This window comes from Oncorhynchus keta, chromosome 14, assembly GCF_023373465.1.
Source record: "Oncorhynchus keta strain PuntledgeMale-10-30-2019 chromosome 14, Oket_V2, whole genome shotgun sequence".
NCBI lineage: Eukaryota > Metazoa > Chordata > Actinopteri > Salmoniformes > Salmonidae > Oncorhynchus > Oncorhynchus keta.
The window spans coordinates 70,942,765-70,963,793 of NC_068434.1; the positions used below are offsets into that span (position 1 = coordinate 70,942,765).

General features: G+C 41.4%; 1 protein-coding gene across 8 annotated transcripts; it reads left to right on the plus strand.

The window, feature by feature from the left end:
- The first annotated feature begins 665 nt into the window (after nt 1–665).
- LOC118393931 (differentially expressed in FDCP 8-like) lies at nt 666–20,456 on the plus strand. 8 transcript variants are annotated; one of them, XM_052462312.1, is made up of 13 exons: nt 666–795; nt 8,431–8,541; nt 9,186–9,285; nt 10,457–10,554; nt 10,780–10,929; nt 12,969–13,110; nt 13,457–13,621; nt 14,303–14,430; nt 15,808–15,921; nt 16,427–16,507; nt 18,272–18,412; nt 18,559–18,668; nt 18,959–20,456. In XM_052462312.1, exons 2-13 carry the CDS (start codon nt 8,455–8,457, stop codon nt 19,050–19,052), a joined length of 1,410 nt encoding a protein of 469 aa, XP_052318272.1. In that variant the 5' UTR covers nt 666–795; nt 8,431–8,454; the 3' UTR covers nt 19,053–20,456. The 8 variants fall into 8 exon arrangements, with proteins under 8 accessions (XP_052318272.1, XP_052318275.1, XP_052318270.1 ...); XM_052462310.1 differs by having other exon boundaries at nt 696–907; XM_052462311.1 differs by lacking the exon at nt 666–795 and adding an exon at nt 5,453–5,654.
- Nucleotides 20,457–21,029: the final 573 nt, after the last annotated feature.

Sequence of the window (21,029 nt, forward strand, 5' to 3'; positions counted from 1 at the left end):
CATGAATAATATTATACACCATCTTGTTTTGCTACACTGTGTTCAGGGTTTCTGAGGTTGTTTTTAGTGGAAACCGGAACAGTGTATTGCAGTACAATGACTAGGGGTCTTTCTTCTAGAAAAATAGGATAAAGCAGAGCCTTGTTGAACTTGGACTCCACTGCATGACAGTCTCATGTGGAGGTGACCTAGATGCTGGATAAAAATACTGGATCTCAGTCCCCTGGAGGTTGAGGCACTCCTTGGGCAGCATGGGTGGAGTCTGGATAGAACAGGCTGTGAGGAGCTAAGATTGTGGATGATCTACAAGTGTCAAACTGATTCCACAGGGGGGTTGCGTGTCTGAGTTTTTTCTCCTCCCTTGGACTTAAGGTCACTGACTAGTAAGGAACTCCCCTCACCTGGTTGTCTCGGTCTTAATTGAAAGGAAAAAACAGCAGATACTAGGGCTAGGCCCTAATGGGATGAGTGTGACACTGCTGATCTACAAGATAGTCTGCTGAAGGCCTTCCAATTACATACTTATCTGCATGGTCTAAAACATGTAGGCAACCCTGGTCCTGGAGTGTCACAGGCACTTCATGTTTTGGATTTACCTGACCTGGAAGACCAGGTGTGTTGAGTTTAGGCAATCACTGAACTGATCAATTAGTTTAGATGGTCAGGTGTGGTGCCTTGTAACAAAATCGAGTCGCTTACCCCTGTTCTAAAAGGAGGCAGACACTAGTGCATACGGTTAGAGCCCATTGATTTGAAGGACAAGGAGGAACAGGTGAAATGTGGAAAGTGCAAAAGGTAGTGAAAAAGGGTAGTGTTTTTGTGGACATTACTGTAGTATTTACTACAGATTTTTTTTGATAATACTGTATTTTCTATAGTATTCTACAGTATACTACAACATTCTATGGTAAGTACTACACATGATCAAGGGACACACGTGTGTGTGTGTGTGTGTGTGTTATATTATTATACAGTTTACTAGAATTCTATGTAGTATTCTATAGTAAACTATATTATTATACAGTTTACTATAGAATTCTATGTATTCTATAGTAAACTGTAGTATTTTCTCATGTGGGAAGTATAGAGATGAGGAAGGCCTGTTGACTGTAGGGAGAGGCCTAGTGAGTCAGTGTCTCACTTGCAGCCAAGCTGTAGAGGAAAGCGACATATACAGCTCACAGCACAGACCAGCTAGGCTGATGCACTGGATCACGACACACAGAACGTATGGAGGGGCCAATCAAATCAAAGTTTGTCACGTGCGCCGAATACAACAGGTTTAGACCTTACAGTGAAATGCTTACTTACACGCCCTTAAACAACAGTGCAGTTAAGTAAAAATAGGTATTAGGTAAACCGTAGATACATTTAAAAATAACAGTAGCGAGGCTAATGTACAGTTGAAGTTGGAAGTTTACATACACTTAGGTTGGAGTCATTAAAACTTGTTTTTCAACCACTCCACAAATGTCTTGTTATCAAACTATAGTTTTGGCAAGTCGGCTAGGACATCTACTTTGTGCATGACACAAGTAATTCTTCCAACAATTGTTTACAGACAGATTATTTAAATGATAATTTGCTGTATCACAATTCCAGTGGGTCAGAAGTTTATATACACTAAGTTGACTGCCTTTTAACAGTTTGGAAAATCCCAGAAAATAACGTCATGGCTTTAGAAGCTTCTGATTGACTCAAATGATGTCAATTAGCCTATGTACCTGTGGATGTATTTCAAGGCCTACCTTCAAACTCAGTGCCTCTTTGCTTGACATCATGGGAAAATCAAAAGAAATCAGCCAAGACCCAAGGTTCATTCTTGGGAGCAATTTCCAAACTCCTGAAGGTACCACGTTCATCTGTACAAACAATAGTATGCAAGTATAAACACCATGGGAAAAGTGTAAATCAATCCCAGAACAACAGCAAAGGACTGTGTGAAGATGCTGGAGGAAACAGATACAAAAGTATCTATATCCACAGTAAAACAAGTCCTATATCGACATAACCTGAAAGGCCGCTCAGCAAGGAAGAAGCCACTGCTCCAAAACCGCCATAACATAGCCAGACTATGATTTGCAACTGCACATGGGTACAAAGATCGTACTTTTTGGAGAAATGTCCTCTAGTCTGATGAAACAAAAATAGAATTGTTTGGCCATAATGACCATCATTATGTTTGGAGGAAAAAGGAGGAGGCTTGCAAGCCGGAGAACACCATCCCAACCGTGGAGCACGGGGGTGGCAGCATCATGTTGTGGGGGTGCTTTACTGCAGAAGGGACACTTCACAAAATAGATGGCATCATGAGGTAGGAAAATTATGAGGATATATTGAAGCAACATCTCAAGACATCAGTCAGGAAGTTAAAGCTTGGTCACAAATGGGTCTTCCAAATGGACAATGACCCCAAGCATACTTCCAGAGTTGTGGCAAAATGGCTTTAAGGACAACAAAGTCAAGGTATTGGAGTGGCCATCACAAAGCCCTGACCTCAATTCTATAGAAAATGTGTGGGCAGAACGGGAAAAAAAGTGTGTACGAGCAAGGATGCCTACAAACCTGACTCAGTTACACCAGCTCTGTCAGGAGGAATGGGCCAAAATGCACCAAACGTATTGTGGGAAGCTTGTGGAAGGCTACCCAAAACACTTGACCCAAGTTAAACAATTTAAAGGCAATGCTACCAAATACAAATTGAGTGTATGTAAACTTCTGACCCACTGGGAATGTGATGAAAGATGGAAAAAAAAAAATAATTCTCTATTATTCTGACATTTCACATTCTTAAAATAAAGTGGTGATCCTAACTGACCTAATACAAGGAATTGTTACTAGGACTAAATGTCAGGAATTGTGAACAACTGAGTTTAAATGTATTTGGCTATGGTGTATTTAAACTTCGGACTTCAACTGTACAGGTGGTACCGGTGTAGAGTCAGTGTGCGGGTGCACCAGTTAGTCTGGCTATTTGAGGTAATATGTACATGTAGGATTAGTTAAAGTGACTATGAATAGATGATAAACAAAGAGGGGGTTGTCGGGCACAATGCATAGTCTGGGTAGCCATTTGATTGGCTGTTTGTTCAGTCTTCTAGCTTGGGGGTAAAAGCTGTTGAGAAGCCTTTTGGTGCAAGACCTGGTGCTCCGGTACCGCTTGCCATGCAGTTGCAGAGAGAACAGTCTATGACTGGGGTGGCTGGAGTCGGAGGCTGAGCAGTTGCCGTACCAGGCAATGATGCAACCAGTCAGGATGCTCTCGACGTTGCAGCTGTAGAACCTTTTGAGGACCCATGCCAAATCTTTTTAATTTCCTGAGGGGGAATAGGCTTTGTCGTGCCCTCTTCACGACTGTCTTGGTGTGTTTGGATCATAATAGTTTGTTGGTGATGTGGACACCAAGGAACTTGATGCTCTCAACCTGCTCCACTACAGCCCCGTCGATGAGAATGGGGACGTTCTCTGTGCTCTTATTCCTGTAGTCTGCAACCATCTCCTTTTGTCTTGATTACGTTGAGGGATAGGTTGTTATTCTGGCACCACCCGGGCCAGGTCTCTGACCTCCTCCCTATCGGCTGTCTCGTCGTTGTCAGTGATCAGGCCTACCACTGTTGTGTCGGCTGAAAACTTAATGATGGTGTTGGAGTCATGCCTGGCTATGCAGTCGTGGGTGAACAGGGAGTACAGGAGGGGACTGAGCACGCACCCCTGAGGGGCTCCAGTGTTGAGGATCAGCGTAGCAGATGTGTTGCACCTACCCTTACCACCCGGGGGTGGCCCGTCAGGAAATCCAGGATCCAGTTACAGAAGGTGTTTAGTCCCAGGATCCTTAGTTTAGTGATGAGCATTGAGGGCACTATGGTGTTGAACGTTGAGCTGTAGTCAATGAATAGCATTCTCACGTTGGTGTTCCCTTTGTCCAGGTGGGAAAGGGTGGTGTGGAGTGCAATAGAGATTGCAACATATGTGGATCTGTTTGAGCGGTATGCAAATTGGAGTGTGTCTAGGGTTTCTGGGATAATGGTGTTAATGTGAGCCATGACCAGCCTTTCAAAGCACTTCATGGCTATGGACGTGAGTGCTACGGGTCTGTAGTCATTTAGGCAGGTTGCCTTAGTGTCCTTGGGCACAGGGACTATGGTGGTCTGCTTGAAACATGTTGGTATTACAGACTCAATCAGGAACATATTGAACATTTCAGTTGGTCTGCACATGCCCGGAGCACCCATCCTGGTAATCCGTCTGGCCCAGCGGCCTTGTGAATGTTGATCTGTTTAAAGATCTTACTCACATTGGCTGTGGAGAGTGATCACACAGTCTCCCTGAACAGCTGATTCGCTCATGCATGCCTCAGTGTTGCTTCCCTCGAAGCGAGCATAGAAGTGATTTAGCTCGTCTGGTAGGCTCGTGTCACTGGGCAGCTCACGGCTGTGCTTCCCTTTGTAGTCTGTAATCATTTGCATTCCCTGCCACATTCGGCGAGCGTTGGAGCCGGTGTAGTACGATTCAATCTTAGTCCTGTGTTGGCGCTTTGCCTGTTTGATGGTTCGTCTGAGGGCGTAGTGGGATTTCATATAAGTGTCCGTGTTAGAGTCCCGCTCCTTGAAGCCGGCAGCTCTACCCTTTAGCTCAGTGCGGATGTTGCCTGTAATCCATGGCTTCTGGTTGTGGTATGTACGTACAGTCACTGTGGGGACGACATTGACGATGCACTTGTTGATGAAGCCAGTGACTGATGTGGTGTAATCCTCAATGCCATCAGAGGAATCCCGGAACATATTCCAGTCTGTGCTAGCAAAACAGTCCTGTAGTTTAGCATCTGCATAATCTGACCACTTCTTTATTGAATGAGTCACTGGTGCTTCCTGCTTTAGATGATCCAGCAGCAATTGGGAGACTTCAGTGCAACAGTTGCAATAATTAGATAGTACCATTGAGGAAGATCTATTTGTTCTCTCCTGCCAAAGGAAACAAGGAGGAAGTATGATAATAGAGAGGGGCACAGTAAGGAAGCTATACCCAGATAACACTGCCAAAAATAGTAGAGAAAGTATTTGACACTGCTCGCAAAGTAAAGGCCATATCTAGTTACGTTAACACATTATAGAGGAGAGATGAGAAGAAGAGCTACTTGAGAGGTGGCTCTATAATGACCCCAACACAAAAGCAATATTTTCCTTTCTTGCTCTGGCATTCATGCGCTGACGATGAACCTGTTGGTTTTAAACAAGCAGACAATGAACAAAAAAACACTGTCTCTAAAGCAATCTTCACCAAACGCTACTCAGATTTTGTGTAGCTCTTTTTTTAGGCGTTGAGACAGAGCTAGTGATTCAATAAACAAAATGCCACGATATCCAGGTTGATTTATGAATGTTGTATCATGTACGCATGCATCAAGTGCATACCACTATTGCCAGCAAAACACCAGTCATGGTTGTTGTTACATAAATTTCCCGCGAGGTATCGCTGCAAAGAAGTATTCCTGCGCTGACAGAGAAAAACATTGGAATCATTCTGTGTGATGGTGATGAGAGAACCAAAGGATGATACAGGATATATTTGCGAAGAAAACTGATTGCACAGCGTTCAAAGTGTCCAACATCAATAATATACGGATGAAATCTTGTTGTTTGAAGGTGGACAATGGGGTAAGTAAACTGTCTAGGTAATGTTAGCTAGCAAGTAGGCTAGCTAGCTAAGCTAACGACTGTTTTACTAGCAAGCTGGCTATTAATATTTACAGTGATTTTTAGTTTTCACAGCTAACATTGTTGATAACATTGCCGTTTATAGTTACTGGCTACTTGGCTCATGCAAGTCTTCCAATGTTTTAAAACTCGGAACCTTCTTACGTGCTACCCTTTCGTTTTGTAGGTAACGTTATCTAACAAGCTAGTTGAGATACTATTAAATTACTAGATTAGAGGGCTAATGTCAGAAACCCTTGACGTTCCAGAATGGAGTGATATGGCAGCCATATTGGCCAGGGAGATATCCAAAACAGTCTAAATTGAATACATGGCAGTATAGGCATACTCCGGATTTTAGTTATGCAGCAAAATAAAAGTATGGCATGTGATATCAAATTGTTGAATATAATTATTGTCAACCTAAAATATTGTAATGCAATTATACAGGTTGTATACCATTTTTTTTGTATAAAGCAGAGTTGTGGACTCCAGTCACATGACTTGATGAAATGTGATGACTTGATAGAAAAGGAAAATGACTTGGAGCATCAGCACTCGACTTTGACATGAGATTTATGAATTAAAATGATCTGGCCAGTTTTGTAATATTTTGTGGTACAGATTATACTGTGGATTGACTTCTACACGTAGCCAGAGACAGTAGCCGCAACATCGCCCTTGCAAAAAAACTGCAACAGATTGGCTCGTGAAACGCACACTCGGCACTCTGATCGGACCAGCAAACTGTCAATCAACACAGGTCGGGTGAGCTAGCGAAGCGATTGATGATTTGCTGTACCACTCACTATCGACTGTAGCGCAAAAGAGACGAGAAATATGCAGCTCCAAAAAAATGTGGTGATCAAGAATATTAACGCTTTACTTTGTAAGCTCACCAGCAATTGGGCAACACGTATTATCATATGCCTACTGGTGTTTTGGTATGTAACAATTGCTTGAAATTGGTCATTTACTTATGAAGCTGGCATTTGGAATTTGTTGTTAAAATGAATTATTACTGTGGCGAAGACCCACCATAGCCTCCTGCGCGGCTCTGGCTTCCTGCGCGGCTCTAGCCTCCGCTTTTTTCCTGTTGTTAAGATGTTTGCTGTTGCTTTCACACGTTTAAATGCATATGCCCTATGAGGTACATTTATATTCCATCAAATGCTACAATAATAGCTAAAGTTTCATCATTCTATATTCATACCGTTTATTGCAATACGTAGAGATGTATGTTTCTGGTTTGATAAACATACGATTGATGCCATTTAATTTAGCCAACCATTTCTTACTCTGAGTTGGCGCGATGTGTATAGTGCACATTAACGTTCGTAAGACTCATGAAGTAGAAGTTCTGTTTATTAAATTCAATGTATGGTTTCCTTTGTTCATATTCCCTGGGTTCTGTCGGGGTTCTGTGTGTCTGTGTCCTATGACTCTGTCATGTTTGTTGTGTGTGTGGACATGTTATTGTTCCATGTATGCATGGGGTTGAAATATCATAAATAATCATTAAGTCTGATTAAGACATGTACTAATGGATGTGGAAATGTCCGTTTACATTGTAGAACCAGTTTATTGGTTGTAATTGCCAATTGGGTAATTGTATGGTCTTTCGGGGCCAAGCGCTTATATTATGTAGGTCTGTCTACCTGTTTGAGCTCCTGGTAGATTTGGTTTCTCAGGGGGGAGGGTGTACAGTCTTGCCCTGGACCTGTGTCCATACAGATAGAACAGGTTAAGCCTGATACAGAGGCTATTTCTTTTGGGCTATTGCCTGTGTATATTTGGTAAATCTACTCATATTTTGTGTGATCTGGCTTTCACCATTGGATTACCAAGACTTGTAAATAAGTCTACATTCTGAGCACGCTGACATGTATTCTGCTGATGTCTTGACTGCTACAAGTCCCTATTTTACTATTACATAGGCTAGTCAAAATGTGTTGTAGCAAAATAATGGAAAGGGCTGTCTGGTAGCCTCAATGGATAGACAAAGATTTGTAGTTGGACAAGGCGTTTGCATGTATAGTTATTTGTTTAAACATGAGACTTGACTTTACTTGCTCTTAGAATGCACGACTTGGACTTGGCTCGAGTCTTGAACTGTTCTACTTGGGACTCGACTTAAGGCTCATCTTGTGACTTGACGCTCAAATAATAGTGACTTGGTCCCCGTGGTAAAATATCTTCTAAATGCATGTAAACTAATAAAATATAATATTTGAGGACATGTTTGGGCTATATGTCAAAGCAAAAAACAGTGACAACGCTCTAAACTATTACTTTTAATGGGAGTCTTGCTTGTTTTCAGACAGTGCAGTCACTCATCTGAGCTGATCCTGCAGTTCTGATGACTGCTAAGTTTATGTGTCTATGATAATGCATATTAGATGTGTCTAACTGATCCCTACAAGACATCATAACATGGCATATCAACCATGCCTGAGTACCAATTCTCTGTACCCATTTCCTCATGCTTATGGTAGCTCACCTTCATCTATAAAACATGGAAGATCAACACTCACAGGATCAAATGACAAAGCAATAAATGGCAGTACAGCCATATTGACTGGATAGAAAATAACCACTCTGTCCTTGAGGGAGTGTCAAGTTAAAGCCAGTTTGACCCCCCCCCCCCCTGAGGCTTGGCTAGGTGGAACGTAGCCTGGTCCATGTGTCACTCGTCCTTCTGGTTCATGACTGACCATGTGTTGTGTGTCTTCCACAGATGTAGCCGGTGACATGGAATATCATGAGAGACCTGCTTCTTTTCGCCAAGCCCGCCTCAACCCCTTTGATCGGGGGGAGGAGGAGGGCGGCAAATCCCCCTCTCGAGATGGTGAGTGTGACTGGCGGGTTGAATAGTAGCCTAGTTCATTGATGGGTCCCAATATACATGTGTTATAGAATGTGAAATGAATTAACACCAGTGCTGAATGTGATTGCCATGTGATGAAAAGAGAATGCAGAGGCAGATTCTGTGTGTTTTACTCATCTCAGCAAAGGCCTGGAGAATGGATGAGCCGGCAACCTGATGACACTGCAGCAGTCTCTTATGGAAGATGGAGTAGTGCAGTAGCCTGGTGGGAAGTCAGTTCATGTTGTCTGTGCAGTCAGTCTGCATCTGCAAGTTTAGTGCTGCAACCGGTACCAGAGCAAGCTTTGTCTGCAGAACTATAGTCTGCAAGAGATGGAACAATCTATAAATTTTGAAATGATGTGACTGACTGTACAGCTAAACAACAGCATAGACTGAAAGAGGAAGAAGGCTGCTGTCCTTTCCATATCTCTGTTGCTTAATATCTGATTTAGTACCACTCTTGCAACAGCGCACTAACCATTGAGCTCATCAACAACATAAACTGACTCTGGATCTGTAGTTATGGGCCAAAAGTAATGAGAGGAACTGAGACAGGAGCATTAGGTGGTACTGTGGTTCAGAGCGAATCCTGTAATCATATCTTAGCTCAATTCACTGTCTAGGCTTCAGCTGCATCTGTCTGCCTCTCCAGCACTTTCTGGCAGCCAGCGACTCAGGATGTCTTGTCTCTCGCTACCATGATGTCATCTGAGGTGTATGCAGGTACAAACAGTATGCAGGCCTAGATAGTGAGATTAGCTATGGGTTTACTTGATACAGGCCACCTTGAGACTACTACCTGCTGAATGTTGTTTGTAATGATATGTTCTTGCTCTAGGTCTATCTGTTGAACTAGTCAGTTGTTAGACATCCAAAATTCTTATTGCCGAGGGTCCAGGCTAACTGCTGATGTAATAGCACATGTCATGTAGCATCTCTGTATTTTCATAATATATATATATTTTTTATGATGATAGGAGGGGAATCTTGTCCCTTGTGATCTTTAGGCCTAATTGATCCATTTCTTACTGTGTTGAGGCGTCTGTTACAGCCAAAAATAAAAGCTTTGGGAAGCAGCTTTTTATCAGGAAGTGGTCTTTGGAGATGTAGAAGCTTAGAGTTTCAAAGAGGCGAGCCCTCAGCCAATGTCTGGTACCCTGGCACAAAAACACACAAAATGGCTTAAAGCCTCTCTCTGGTTCCTCCAAGGCTTTAAATATTTGATCAGTTTACATGCCCCCCAAGCCTACTAGCACTCCCTTTGATTTAAAGACTGGAGAGCTGAACTGTGTATGTTCTGGTGCTGAAGTTGGGAGCCGAGCTAAACCGAGGAGAACTTTCTTCATCAGATTGTCAGATTGCTTTGAGCTGTGTGATTAGTCTGATAATACAGCAACCCACATTTGAGTTGGTGTCAGAGAATAAAGCTCCTATCTGCCATGACTTGTCTTTGTACTATAATTCAAAATTCTTTGTTGTCAAACCCTTTAATGAAGTAGCATAAACGTGCCCCAAATAATTTTACGAAGAAGAATAAGATTATTGCAAATCAGGGACAATAGCCTTTGTTAAATCCAATAGGTGAGGTGTAAATTGTGGGAGCGTAAGCTGATGTCTGGCCCACATCCGTACAGTGGGACTGTTAGGTTAACCATATCTTCCTGTTAATCTTGAGGCTGTATAGGCTTAAGTCTGTTACCTAGTGACCGTTAGCACTTCAAAGGCAGTTTCCCTTTGGTTTTAAACAGAGCACATATTTGTATAAAACAGTATATTGTGACTGCTTTATCCACTCAGAGGGTGAAACTCCTTTTAGACAAATGTGTATTCTGTAAAAGGTTGTGTGTGTGTGTGTGTGTGAACAATGCTTACAGTACTTCTTGTCTTTCTTCAGAGCTGAGACCTGAGCTCTTCTCCTCTAAGAGCAGAAACCAGAGTTTGGACCGAGCCATGGACCTGGGACTGGCAGAGGACCACTTCTCTCGACCTGTCGTAAGAACAATCCTTATACGTCCATTTTGGATGTTGGTGAACCACTGACTAGTCGGTGTGGTTGCATGAAAAGTAATTCTTAATGGAAACACAACTGTGATGGATACACTTGTCTGTCTATGTGCAGTTTAAATGTCAATCAGTATGTGTTAATGTGAGATTTGGTGTCTGCTCATGCATGGACTTATGTGTGTTTGTGTGTTTTTACTGTATGTCCCCGTGCAGGGCTCGTTTGTAGCGTCGGACATTGAGCAGCTGAAGATGGCCATAGAGGAGTGTAAGAGATTAATCCTGGAGCTGCCTGAGCATTCAGAGAGACAGAAGGACACTGTGGTCAAACTCATCCACCTACGCCTCAAACTACAGGAGCTCAATGTAAGACCAGGGGAGAGGGGAGGCTAGAGGGACGTATTGAACTGCCCAGAGGCCATGAGTTAAGGGGGTAAGGAATTAGTCATGGGAGGTAGATGGCAGTAGTCATATCTACGTAGAAGAGTCGACCAACATAGAAGAGTCAGAGCACTTACTTGTGAACATGAACTGTGTATGCATGAAAGCCATTCACAAATCACTACCTCTGGAAATGTCAATACAATATTACTGTGTAACATACAGTGCCTTCAGAAAGTAGTCTTTTTCCACATTTTGTTGTTTTCCAGCCTAAATTTTAAATGTATTAAATTGAGATTTTGTGTCACTGGCCTACACACAATAATCCATAATGTCAAAGTGGAATTATGTTTTTAGAAATGTTTACAAATTAAATAAAAATCAAAAGCTGAAATGTCTTGAGTCAAGTATTCAACTCCTTTTGTTATGGTAAGCCTAAATAAGTTCAGGAGTAAACATTTGCTTAACAAGTCACATAAGTTGCATGGACTCAATAATAGTCTGCAATAATAGTGTTTAACATTATTTTTTGAATGACTACCTCAGCTCTGTATCCCACACTGACAATTAACAATTAAGGTCCCTCAGTCGAGCAATGAATTTCAAACACAGATTCAAACACACAGACCAGCAAGGTTTTCCAGTGCCTCGCAAACAAGGGCACCTAATTGAGTAAAAAAAAGCAGACATTCAAATATCTCTTTGAGCATGGTAAATGTATTAATTACACTTTGAATGGCATATCAATAAACTCAGCCACTCTGTTGCCGGAGAAGAAGGAAACTGCTCAGGGATTCCATCATGAGGCCCATGGTGACTTTAAAACAGTTAGATTTTAAAGGCTGTGACAGGAGTAAACTGAAGATGGATCAACAACATTGTAGCTACTCTACAATACTAACCTAAATGCCAGAGTGCATCCTGTTTGCAATAAGGCACTAAAGTAAAACTGAAAAAAAATGTGGCTTAAGAAATTAACTTCATGCACTGAATACAAAGTGTTATGTTTGGGGCAAACACAACACATCACTGAATACCACTCTATATTTTTTCAATCATGGTTGCTGCATCATGTTATGGGTATGCTTGTCATCGGCAAAGACTGAGTTTTTTTATTTTTTAGGATAAAAATAAATGTTATAGAGCTAAGCACAGGCAAAATCCTAGAGGAAAACCTGGTTCAGTCTGCTTTCCAACAGACAATGGGAGACAAATTCACCTTTCAGCAGGACAATAACCTAACACAGGCCAAATATACACTGGAGTTGTTTACCAAGATGACATTGAATATTCTATAGTGGCCAAGTTAGTTTTGACTTAAATCAGCTTGAAAATCTATGGCAACTTGAAAATGGCTGTCTAGCGATGATCAACAACCAACTTTATTGAGCTTGAAGAATTTTAAAAAGAATAATGGGGCAAATAATGTACAAGCCAAGTGTGCAAGGTGCTTAGACTTACTCAGACTCAGCTGTAATCGCTGCAAAAGTTGATTCTAACATGTATTGACTCGGGGGGTCTGAATACCTATGTAAATGATAGAATTCTGTATTTTATTTTCAATACATTTGCAAAACTTTCTAAAACATGTTTTCACTTTGTCATTATGGGGTATTGTCTTTTAGATGGGTGAGAGGGGAAAAATCAATTTAATCCATTTTTAATTCAGACTGTAACCACAATGTGGAATAAGTCGAAGGGGTGTGAATACTTTCTGAAGGCAATGTACGTCTTGTTTTGGTCTTCGTGTCCATATTATGTCAGTCTCTCGCTGTGGTTGTCACATTAACTTTAAAAAAAACATTTGAAACCACCCCGTATAGCCCTTGCAGTGTCTGGATTCTGCTGGGATTGCCTGAATTGTTTAAAATATGGGTTGTTTTGGTGTCATTCACACACTGTGAGAATGAGTGGGTTGAAAGTGCTGCAGTGAACTCGTCCAGTTGATTAATAACAGAGACTATAGTGTAGGTCTCTGACACAATGCTGTGTTCTGATTGACTCTGCTCCTTGTCACTCAACAGGACCCTGAAGAGGATGAGCCAAACCTGAGGGTACTATTAGAGCATCGTTTCTCCAAGGAGAAGAGCAAGAGTGTGAAACAGACGTGTGATAAGTGCAGTACTATCATCTGGGGCCTCATCCAGACCTGGTACACCTGCACAGGTAAGAGTGCATTAAAACTAAGTCAAAATGTTCTCAGTGGTAAAACCTCATGGACACTGAACGGTTACAGCTGTATGGCTGAACTTGGGTAAACTATAAAAGAGAGAACATTGCTAAGCAACCAAAACTGAATAGCGTTAGTTGCTAGGCAACACTGCCCTCCTGAGACCTTCTATTCTCCTCTATTGGTCGACGTTGGCCCTGGTGAATTAATTGAGTTGGAGAGAGAAATTGAATTGGTGTACCGTATGGCCAACTTTCTCTCCAGAATCTTAAGTCACATATTAAATTTTAAAACGGTAGTTACCCGTTGACTAATATCTCGGTCCCCCTGTCATTCTCGCAGGATGTTACTATCGTTGCCATAGCAAGTGCTTGAACCTCATCAACAAGTCCTGTGTGAGGTCAAAGGTCAGCCACCAGTCAGAGTACGAGCTAAGCATCTGCCCAGAGATTGGGCTGGACCGGCAGGACTACCGCTGTGCCGAGTGCCGCACGCCTGTGTCACTAAGTGAGTGTTCAGCCTTTATGAGACCGACTTGATAGCCAATTAGCAGTCAGCACAAATTGAAATATATGGGCATGATGTCTATGGACCCTTGTTGTTTTAACACAATCACAGTTATAAAAGCAATGCCTAACCTCTGGTTCAATGGGCTGTGTGGACATTTCTTCTCCTCTCACAGACTAATGTGACTAAACCTACTGTACTGTACAAGGTAAACCTAGAGCCCAGTAAGTGTTTCTCTGTGGGGATCTAAAGAGATTTAGCTAGAGCACAGTCACTCATCCACTCTATGCTAATAGAACAGATGGTGCTTAACTCAGCCTGCTAATCTAATGCACTCACATCGAGCTTGGAGAGTTAAATCAGCTTTGATAGTGTAATGTGATCATTAAAAGTTACAGCAATAGTTACTTGCCAGGATTCTCCTCCCTGGGAGATGTTGAATGTATGGTAAATCAAAAGATATGCTGAGTTGTAGTATCTCATTAAGAGTTGAATTATGTTGTGGTTAGGAAAATATTTGTTCCGGAATGTGTCAGTGAGTGTTGTGTGACAGTGTTAGTTGCAAAATCAGTGAGTTGTCTCTGAGACAGTTATGTCAGTGAGAGTTGTGTGGCATGGTGTCATAATCACTCACGGAGCCCCATGCTGCACTGCACTTCACTGTGTTGTGTTGTCCTGTAGGGGGCGTGCCCAGCGAGGCCAGGCAGTGTGACTACACGGGCCAGTACTACTGCAGCACCTGCCACTGGAATGACACCGCTGTCATCCCTGCACGCGTCATCCACAACTGGGAGTTTGAGCCACGCAAGGTACCAAAGAGGGACGTTAATAGCACACTGTTTTTCCTTTATCAATATAGATTTTTTTACACAAGCAGGAACTTCAACAAACTCTACCTTTATATTACATGATATTTACACAAGCAGGAACTTCAACAAACTCTACCTTTATATTACATGATATTTACACAAGCAGGAACTTCAACAAACTCTCCCTTTATATTACATGATGTTTACACAAGCAGGAACTTCAACAAACTCTACCTTTATATTACATGATGTTTACACAAGCAGGAATTTCAACAAACTCTACCTTTATATTACATGATGTTTACACAAGCAGGAACTTCAACTAACTCTACCTTTATATTACATGATATTTACACAAGCAGGAATTTCAACAAACTCTACCTTTATATTACATGATATTTACACAAGCAGGAATTTCAACAAACTCTACCTTTATATTACATGATGTTTACACAAGCAGGAACTTCAACTAACTCTACCTTTATATTACATGATATTTACACAAGCAGGAATTTCAACTAACTCTACCTTATATTACATGATGTTTACACAAGCAGGAACTTCAACTAACTCTACCTTTATATTACATGATATTTACACAAGCAGGAATTTCAACAAACTCTACCTTTATATTACATGATATTTACACAAGCAGGAATTTCAACAAACTCTACCTTTATATTACATGATGTTTACACAAGCAGGAACTTCAACTAACTCTACCTTTATATTACATGATATTTACACAAGCAGGAATTTCAACAAACTCTACCTTTATATTACATGATGTTTACACAAGCAGGAACTTCAACTAACTCTACCTTTATATTACATGATATTTACACAAGCAGGAATTTCAACTAACTCTACCTTTATATTACATGATATTTACACAAGCAGGAATTTCAACAAACTCTACCTTTATATTACATGATGTTTACACAAGCAGGAACTTCAACTAACTCTACCTTTATATTACATGATATTTACACAAGCAGGAATTTCAACAAACTCTACCTTTATATTACATGATGTTTACACAAGCAGGAATTTCAACAAACTCTACCTTTATATTACATGATGTTTACACAAGCAGGAACTTCAACTAACTCTACCTTATATTACATGATGAGCAGCTGGTAAGAGAATGCAACGCTGTTTCCTTTCGTGACCGTGTAATGGATACAAATCACTGAAGAACCAGGCCTGAAGCAGAGAATAATAATGATCCTATGATGTTGAGAGCATATAACCCTATCACAGTGTATCACATGGAGACAGAACACATTAAAACACTGTTTTCTTAGCGTCTGTGTTTGACTATTTTCATTCTGTGCAGTTCTATCTCTAACAGTGTGTCCCCTGCTCTCTGGTCAGGTATGTCGTTCCTCCATGCGTTACCTGGCCCTGATGATACCCCGGCCTGTACTGAAACTGAGGGAGGTCAACCCACTGCTCTTCAACTTTGTGGAGGAACTAGTGGAGATCAGGGTAGGTGACCTTTCAGCAACAGGGACTCTGCATGAATAGTGTGTACTGAATGTTTGACATAAATTCATTAAAATGTGGTTTTGTCTTTTTGTACAGTTTTTGGCTTTGTCTTGCACTCCATATAAACTGGGATTAAGTCTGGGTTTGCTATAGAACTTGTTTTGGGAGCTCTTCCTTGTCTGTACTATCACACAGTAGGCCAGGCTTTTGTTTTCAGGACATTCTCACCAGTCAGCGGTTCTATTTGTGCCAGTGTGTTTTGTGGTGAGGGATTAGAATACTGAGGGAGATAGACAGCGGCTTCTGTCTTTGGGGAGATTGTCGGGCCAGAGAAGAAAGACACTTGTTTATGGTATATAAAATAACTAGCTTCATCAGATAGTTTCATGAAATTAGAAATATTCACATTCAAAAGCGATTTTCCCATAGAACATGTTGTCTGACATTGGCCCATGGAATCAGGGTGTGACTAATGGCTAGTGTGTGAATGTGTTCCTCCCTGCAGAAGCTCCGTCAGGACATCCTACTGATGAAGCCCTACTTCATCACCTGTAAGGAGGCCATGGAGGCACGGCTGCTACTGCAGGTCAGCAACATCCTCACAATATCAACACATCATCATCCCAACACCTCCACGACATCTTCATCACATAAATATTGCATTCAAATCTCTGTATAAAGGACATTGCATTTCCGTCCAGTGCCTTGCATAAGGGTCTTGCAGCAGTATTGTTAAACAACCCAGAGGAACCCATTTTTGCTGATGTCATGGCTCAGTATGTGCTGCAACAGCGCCACTCTCTGGCCTTTTATTAATAACATGCTGATATAAGAATCATATCAAGTTTAAAATGTGACATGCTTCGTAAACAACAGATGTAGACTAAGTAAAATGTTTACTTACGGGCCCTTCCCAACAATGCAGAATACAATAAAGAAAATAAATATACACTACCGTTCAAAAGTTTTAGAACACCTACTCATTCAAGGGTTTTTCTTTATTTTTACCATTTTCTACATTGTATAATAATAGTGAAGACAAACTATGAAATAACACATATGGAATCATGTAGTAATCAAAAAAGTGTTTAACAAATCAAAATATATTTGAGATTCTTCAAATAGCCACCCTTTGCCTTGATGACAGCGTCGCACACTCTTGGCATTTTCTCAACCAGCTTCACCTGGAATGCTTTTCCAATAGTCTTGAAGGAGTTCCCACATATGTTGAGGATTGTTGGTTGCTTTTCCATTCACTCTGCGGTCCGACTCATCCCAAACCATCTCATTTGGGTTGATTTCGGGTGATTGTGGAGGCCAGGTCATCTGATGCAGCACTCCATCACTCTAATTATTGGTAAAATAGCCCTTACACAGCCTGAGGTGTGTTGGATCAATGTCCTGTTGAAAAACAAATGACAGTCCCACTAAGCCCAAACCAGATGGGATGGCGTATCGCTGCAGGATGCTGTGGTAGCCATGCTGATTAAGTGTGCCTTGAATTCTAAATAAATCACAGACCGTGTCACCAGAAAATAACCTCCTCCTCCATGCTTTACGGTGGGAAATACACATGCGGAGATCATCAGTTCATCAGTTGGGACCAAAAATCTCAAATTTGGACTCTTCTTATTGGTGTCCTTTAGTAGTGGTTTCTTTGTAACAATTTGACCATGAAGGCCTGATTCACAGTCTCCTCTGAACAGTTGATGTTGAGATGTGTCCGTTACTTGAACTCTGTGAAGCATTTATTTGGACTGCAATTCCTGAGACTGATAACTCTAATGAACTTATGCTCTGCAGCAGAGGTAACTCTGGGTCTTCCATTCCTGTGGCGGTCCTCATGAGAGCCGTTTTCATCATAGCGCTTGATGGTTTTTACGACTGCACTTGAAGAAACTTTCAAAGTTCTTTAAATGTTCCGTATTGACTGACCTTCATGTCTTAAAGTAATGATGAACTGTAATTTCTCTTTGCTTATTTGAGCTGTACTTGCCATAATATGGACTTGGTTTTTTACCAAATAGGGCTTTCTTCTGTATACCCCCCCTACCTTGTCACAACTGATTGGCTCAAACACATTAAGGAGGAAAGAAATTCCATAAATTAACTTTTAACAAGGCGCACCTTGTTAATTGAAATTTTCCACCATAATTTGCAAATACATTCATTAAAAATCCTACAATGTGATTTTCTGGATTTTTTTTCTCATTTTGTCTGTCATAGTTGAAGTGTACCTATGATGAAAATTACAGACCTCTCATCTTTTTAAGTGGGAGAACTTGCACAATTGGTGGCTGACTAAATACTTTTTTGCCCCACTGTATTTGAATCTCCGGTCCTCTCTTAGCTCCATGATCGCCAGCACTTTGTGGAGAACAATGACATGTACTCGCTGCAGGATCTGATAGACATCTCCAGTGGCAGACTCAGCTGCTCTCTCACAGAGATCCACACTACCTTTGCCAAGCACATCAAACTGGACTGTGACGTGAGTTTTATACTCTACTTGTCTTTCACAAAGGTGAGGAAGAACAGGAATCATTCTGGGGAGAAAACCAGTTGAGCAGGCAGATGTTTTACTGAGCTGTAGAGACCTGTGATACTGAGCTGTGCCCTGTCTTTTGCCCTCTCCAGCGGTGCCAAGCCAAAGGCTTTGTTTGTGAGCTGTGTAAGGAAGGAGACATCCTGTTCCCGTTTGACAGTCACACCTCAGTGTGCCACGACTGCTCTGCTGTCTTCCACAGGTCAGTCCCCTATCTGTAGACACCAGGTGAGGCTGATGAGAGGAGCTATAGGAAGATGAGCTCATTGATACTGTTCCATTCCATCCATTACAAACACATCATGCATATGGAAACCACATGTTTGACTCTGCATTTATTCCATTCCAGCCATTACATTGAGTCAGTCCTCCTATAGCTCCTTCCACCAGCCTCCACTGGCAGACACGTTTATCAGACATATGTAGTGTTCATGTATAATATCAGTGATTGGTTGACACTTGCCTTTTTCCCTGTGTGCTGTTTCTCTTTAGGGACTGTTTCTATGACAATTCCACAACTTGCCCGAAATGTGCCCGGATGACCGAACGCAAGCATGACGATCCACCGGATCCGAAAGACAAGTAGCCCTGTCGATCTAAGCCTGTCACTGTGACTGACAACCTGTGGGAGTGGCCATGGCACTTTTTCTTATGTTGAGGACCATCAAGACATTTTTATGACACAAACATGACTAGCTTTCCCTCTTGCTCTCTCTCTCTCTCTCTCTCTCTCTCTGTTGTTTTGTGGGGATGTTAAGTTACTTTGTTCCAGTTCAGTGGACTACAGAAGATGGTAGCAGGATACTAGAGTTTTATATGATCCGGTAATGAAGTGTGATACTCTGAGACTGGCTGCACTGTATAGCCCACAGTAACGCATCCCTGAGCACTTAACCAATGTTGTACAGTTTGTTTGTTACTGTGAGAGAGTACTGTATGGGCATCATGTTGCAGGCATGAATTGCAATGTTGGTCACATAATTGTCTTTACCTCTTAACAATCAAATATCTTTAACTACCTTGAAGTAGGTGTTAAATTCCAAATTAATCTTAACAAATCAATTTAACAAAACCACCATTCACCTCCAGGCCTTAACTGACATCGATAACGAGACCGGTATTTTAATGAGGTTAGGTCATAGCTCTTCAAGACTTCCTCCCTATGGGCATGAGGTATTTCACCCCACTGTTGTGAAACAATGCTTTACATGATGGACAATGACACTAAAATGTATTTTTTAATATTTTATTTGAACACCACAGAATGATCTGCCTGAAACACTTAAGAGAACGTGTGGTTTGTATGTTATGTCTTAGGGAACTTTAATGTAGTACCTTTTTTTTTACAGAATTATTGGGCAGCCATGTAAACAACGTCAAGAGACTAAAGTGAAGGAGAGCTCATTATGATGTGCTGATGAACTATATCTTAAGTTGACACACTGTGTGCTGACATATTTGGAACTCCAATTGAACACTGTGCATTTACCCATTGATCAAGTGATCTATTTACAGTATTTTTGTGAGGGGTTTTGCAGCCCGCATCAAGGTATGGCACATTCTTTTCAGAAATGAGAAAGCTGATGAATTATACTTCTGGGGACATGAGCATGATGATGTTGACAAATTATTTGTTTTAAAATAATGACTATTTGGTTGTGTTGTGTTTTTCCTCTACATAATGATCTTCATAACATGCAAGTGTAATGTTCCATGTGTTAGTGAAAACTCAGATATTAACATGAATTGTAAGATCATGTGAAGTTGAGCATGAATAATGTATTAATAAATTCTATGTTGTGAGGAGTGTTTTAGCTGACATTGTGGCAGCCTTTGCCAATGTAGCCCTATGCTCCAGGCCTGTGGCAGAGGCTAATGCATATGTTACTGTGTACCTTCGCCATACTGAATGCTGTTTTGAACAGTGTACCAACAAACTGTATTTAAAAAGGATTGAGAGGGATTGTTTATATCTGATCGTCGTGGAAAATGTGACCAGTGAATGAGGGGATTCAATTATCTGGCCCGGTGGGAGGAGTTTGTTTAGGTGTGCGTTCGTTTTGGAACCGGAACCGACTCCCGGGGTTGAGCCAGTTGCCCCCAACCTCAGTGGTTCAAAGCCCACGGCTCCAAAGAAAAGTGACATAGCCTAGGCTAGATCAAACACGTGGGGTACAGAGTAGGATTCGGTATTTTCACATGCAGAAGTGATTTCTTTTCATAAAAACGCTTTATCTGCATTCCCATCCCAGGGTAGCCTAGTGGTTAGAGCATTCGACGAGTAAACGGAAGGTTGCAAGTTCAAACCCCCGAGCTTGACAAGGTACAAATCTGTCGTTCTGCCGCTGAACAGGCAGTTAGTTAACCCATTGTTCCTAGGCCGTCATTGAAAATAAGAATTTGTTCTTAACTGACTTGCCTAGTTAAATAAATGAAAAATAAAAACTAGTTAGAAAATTCGAACATGTACTTTATGGACATATGTAAATGTATAGACCTTGCTGCTTTGTTGGCAACCTTGCAGAACTGTAAGATTTGAGAAGGGCGCTCCTTCGCCGCTTTG

Excerpts from the sequence above, each read along its gene's own strand:
- LOC118393931 (XM_052462312.1), top strand. The coding sequence starts at position 8,455 with ATGAGAGACCTGCTTCTTTTCGCCAAGCCCGCCTCAACCCCTTTGATC. Across the intron at positions 10,555-10,779 it reads ACCACTTCTCTCGACCTGTC|GGCTCGTTTGTAGCGTCGGA; the intron begins GTAAGAACAATC and ends GTCCCCGTGCAG. Across the intron at positions 18,413-18,558 it reads ACATCAAACTGGACTGTGAC|CGGTGCCAAGCCAAAGGCTT; the intron begins GTGAGTTTTATA and ends TGCCCTCTCCAG.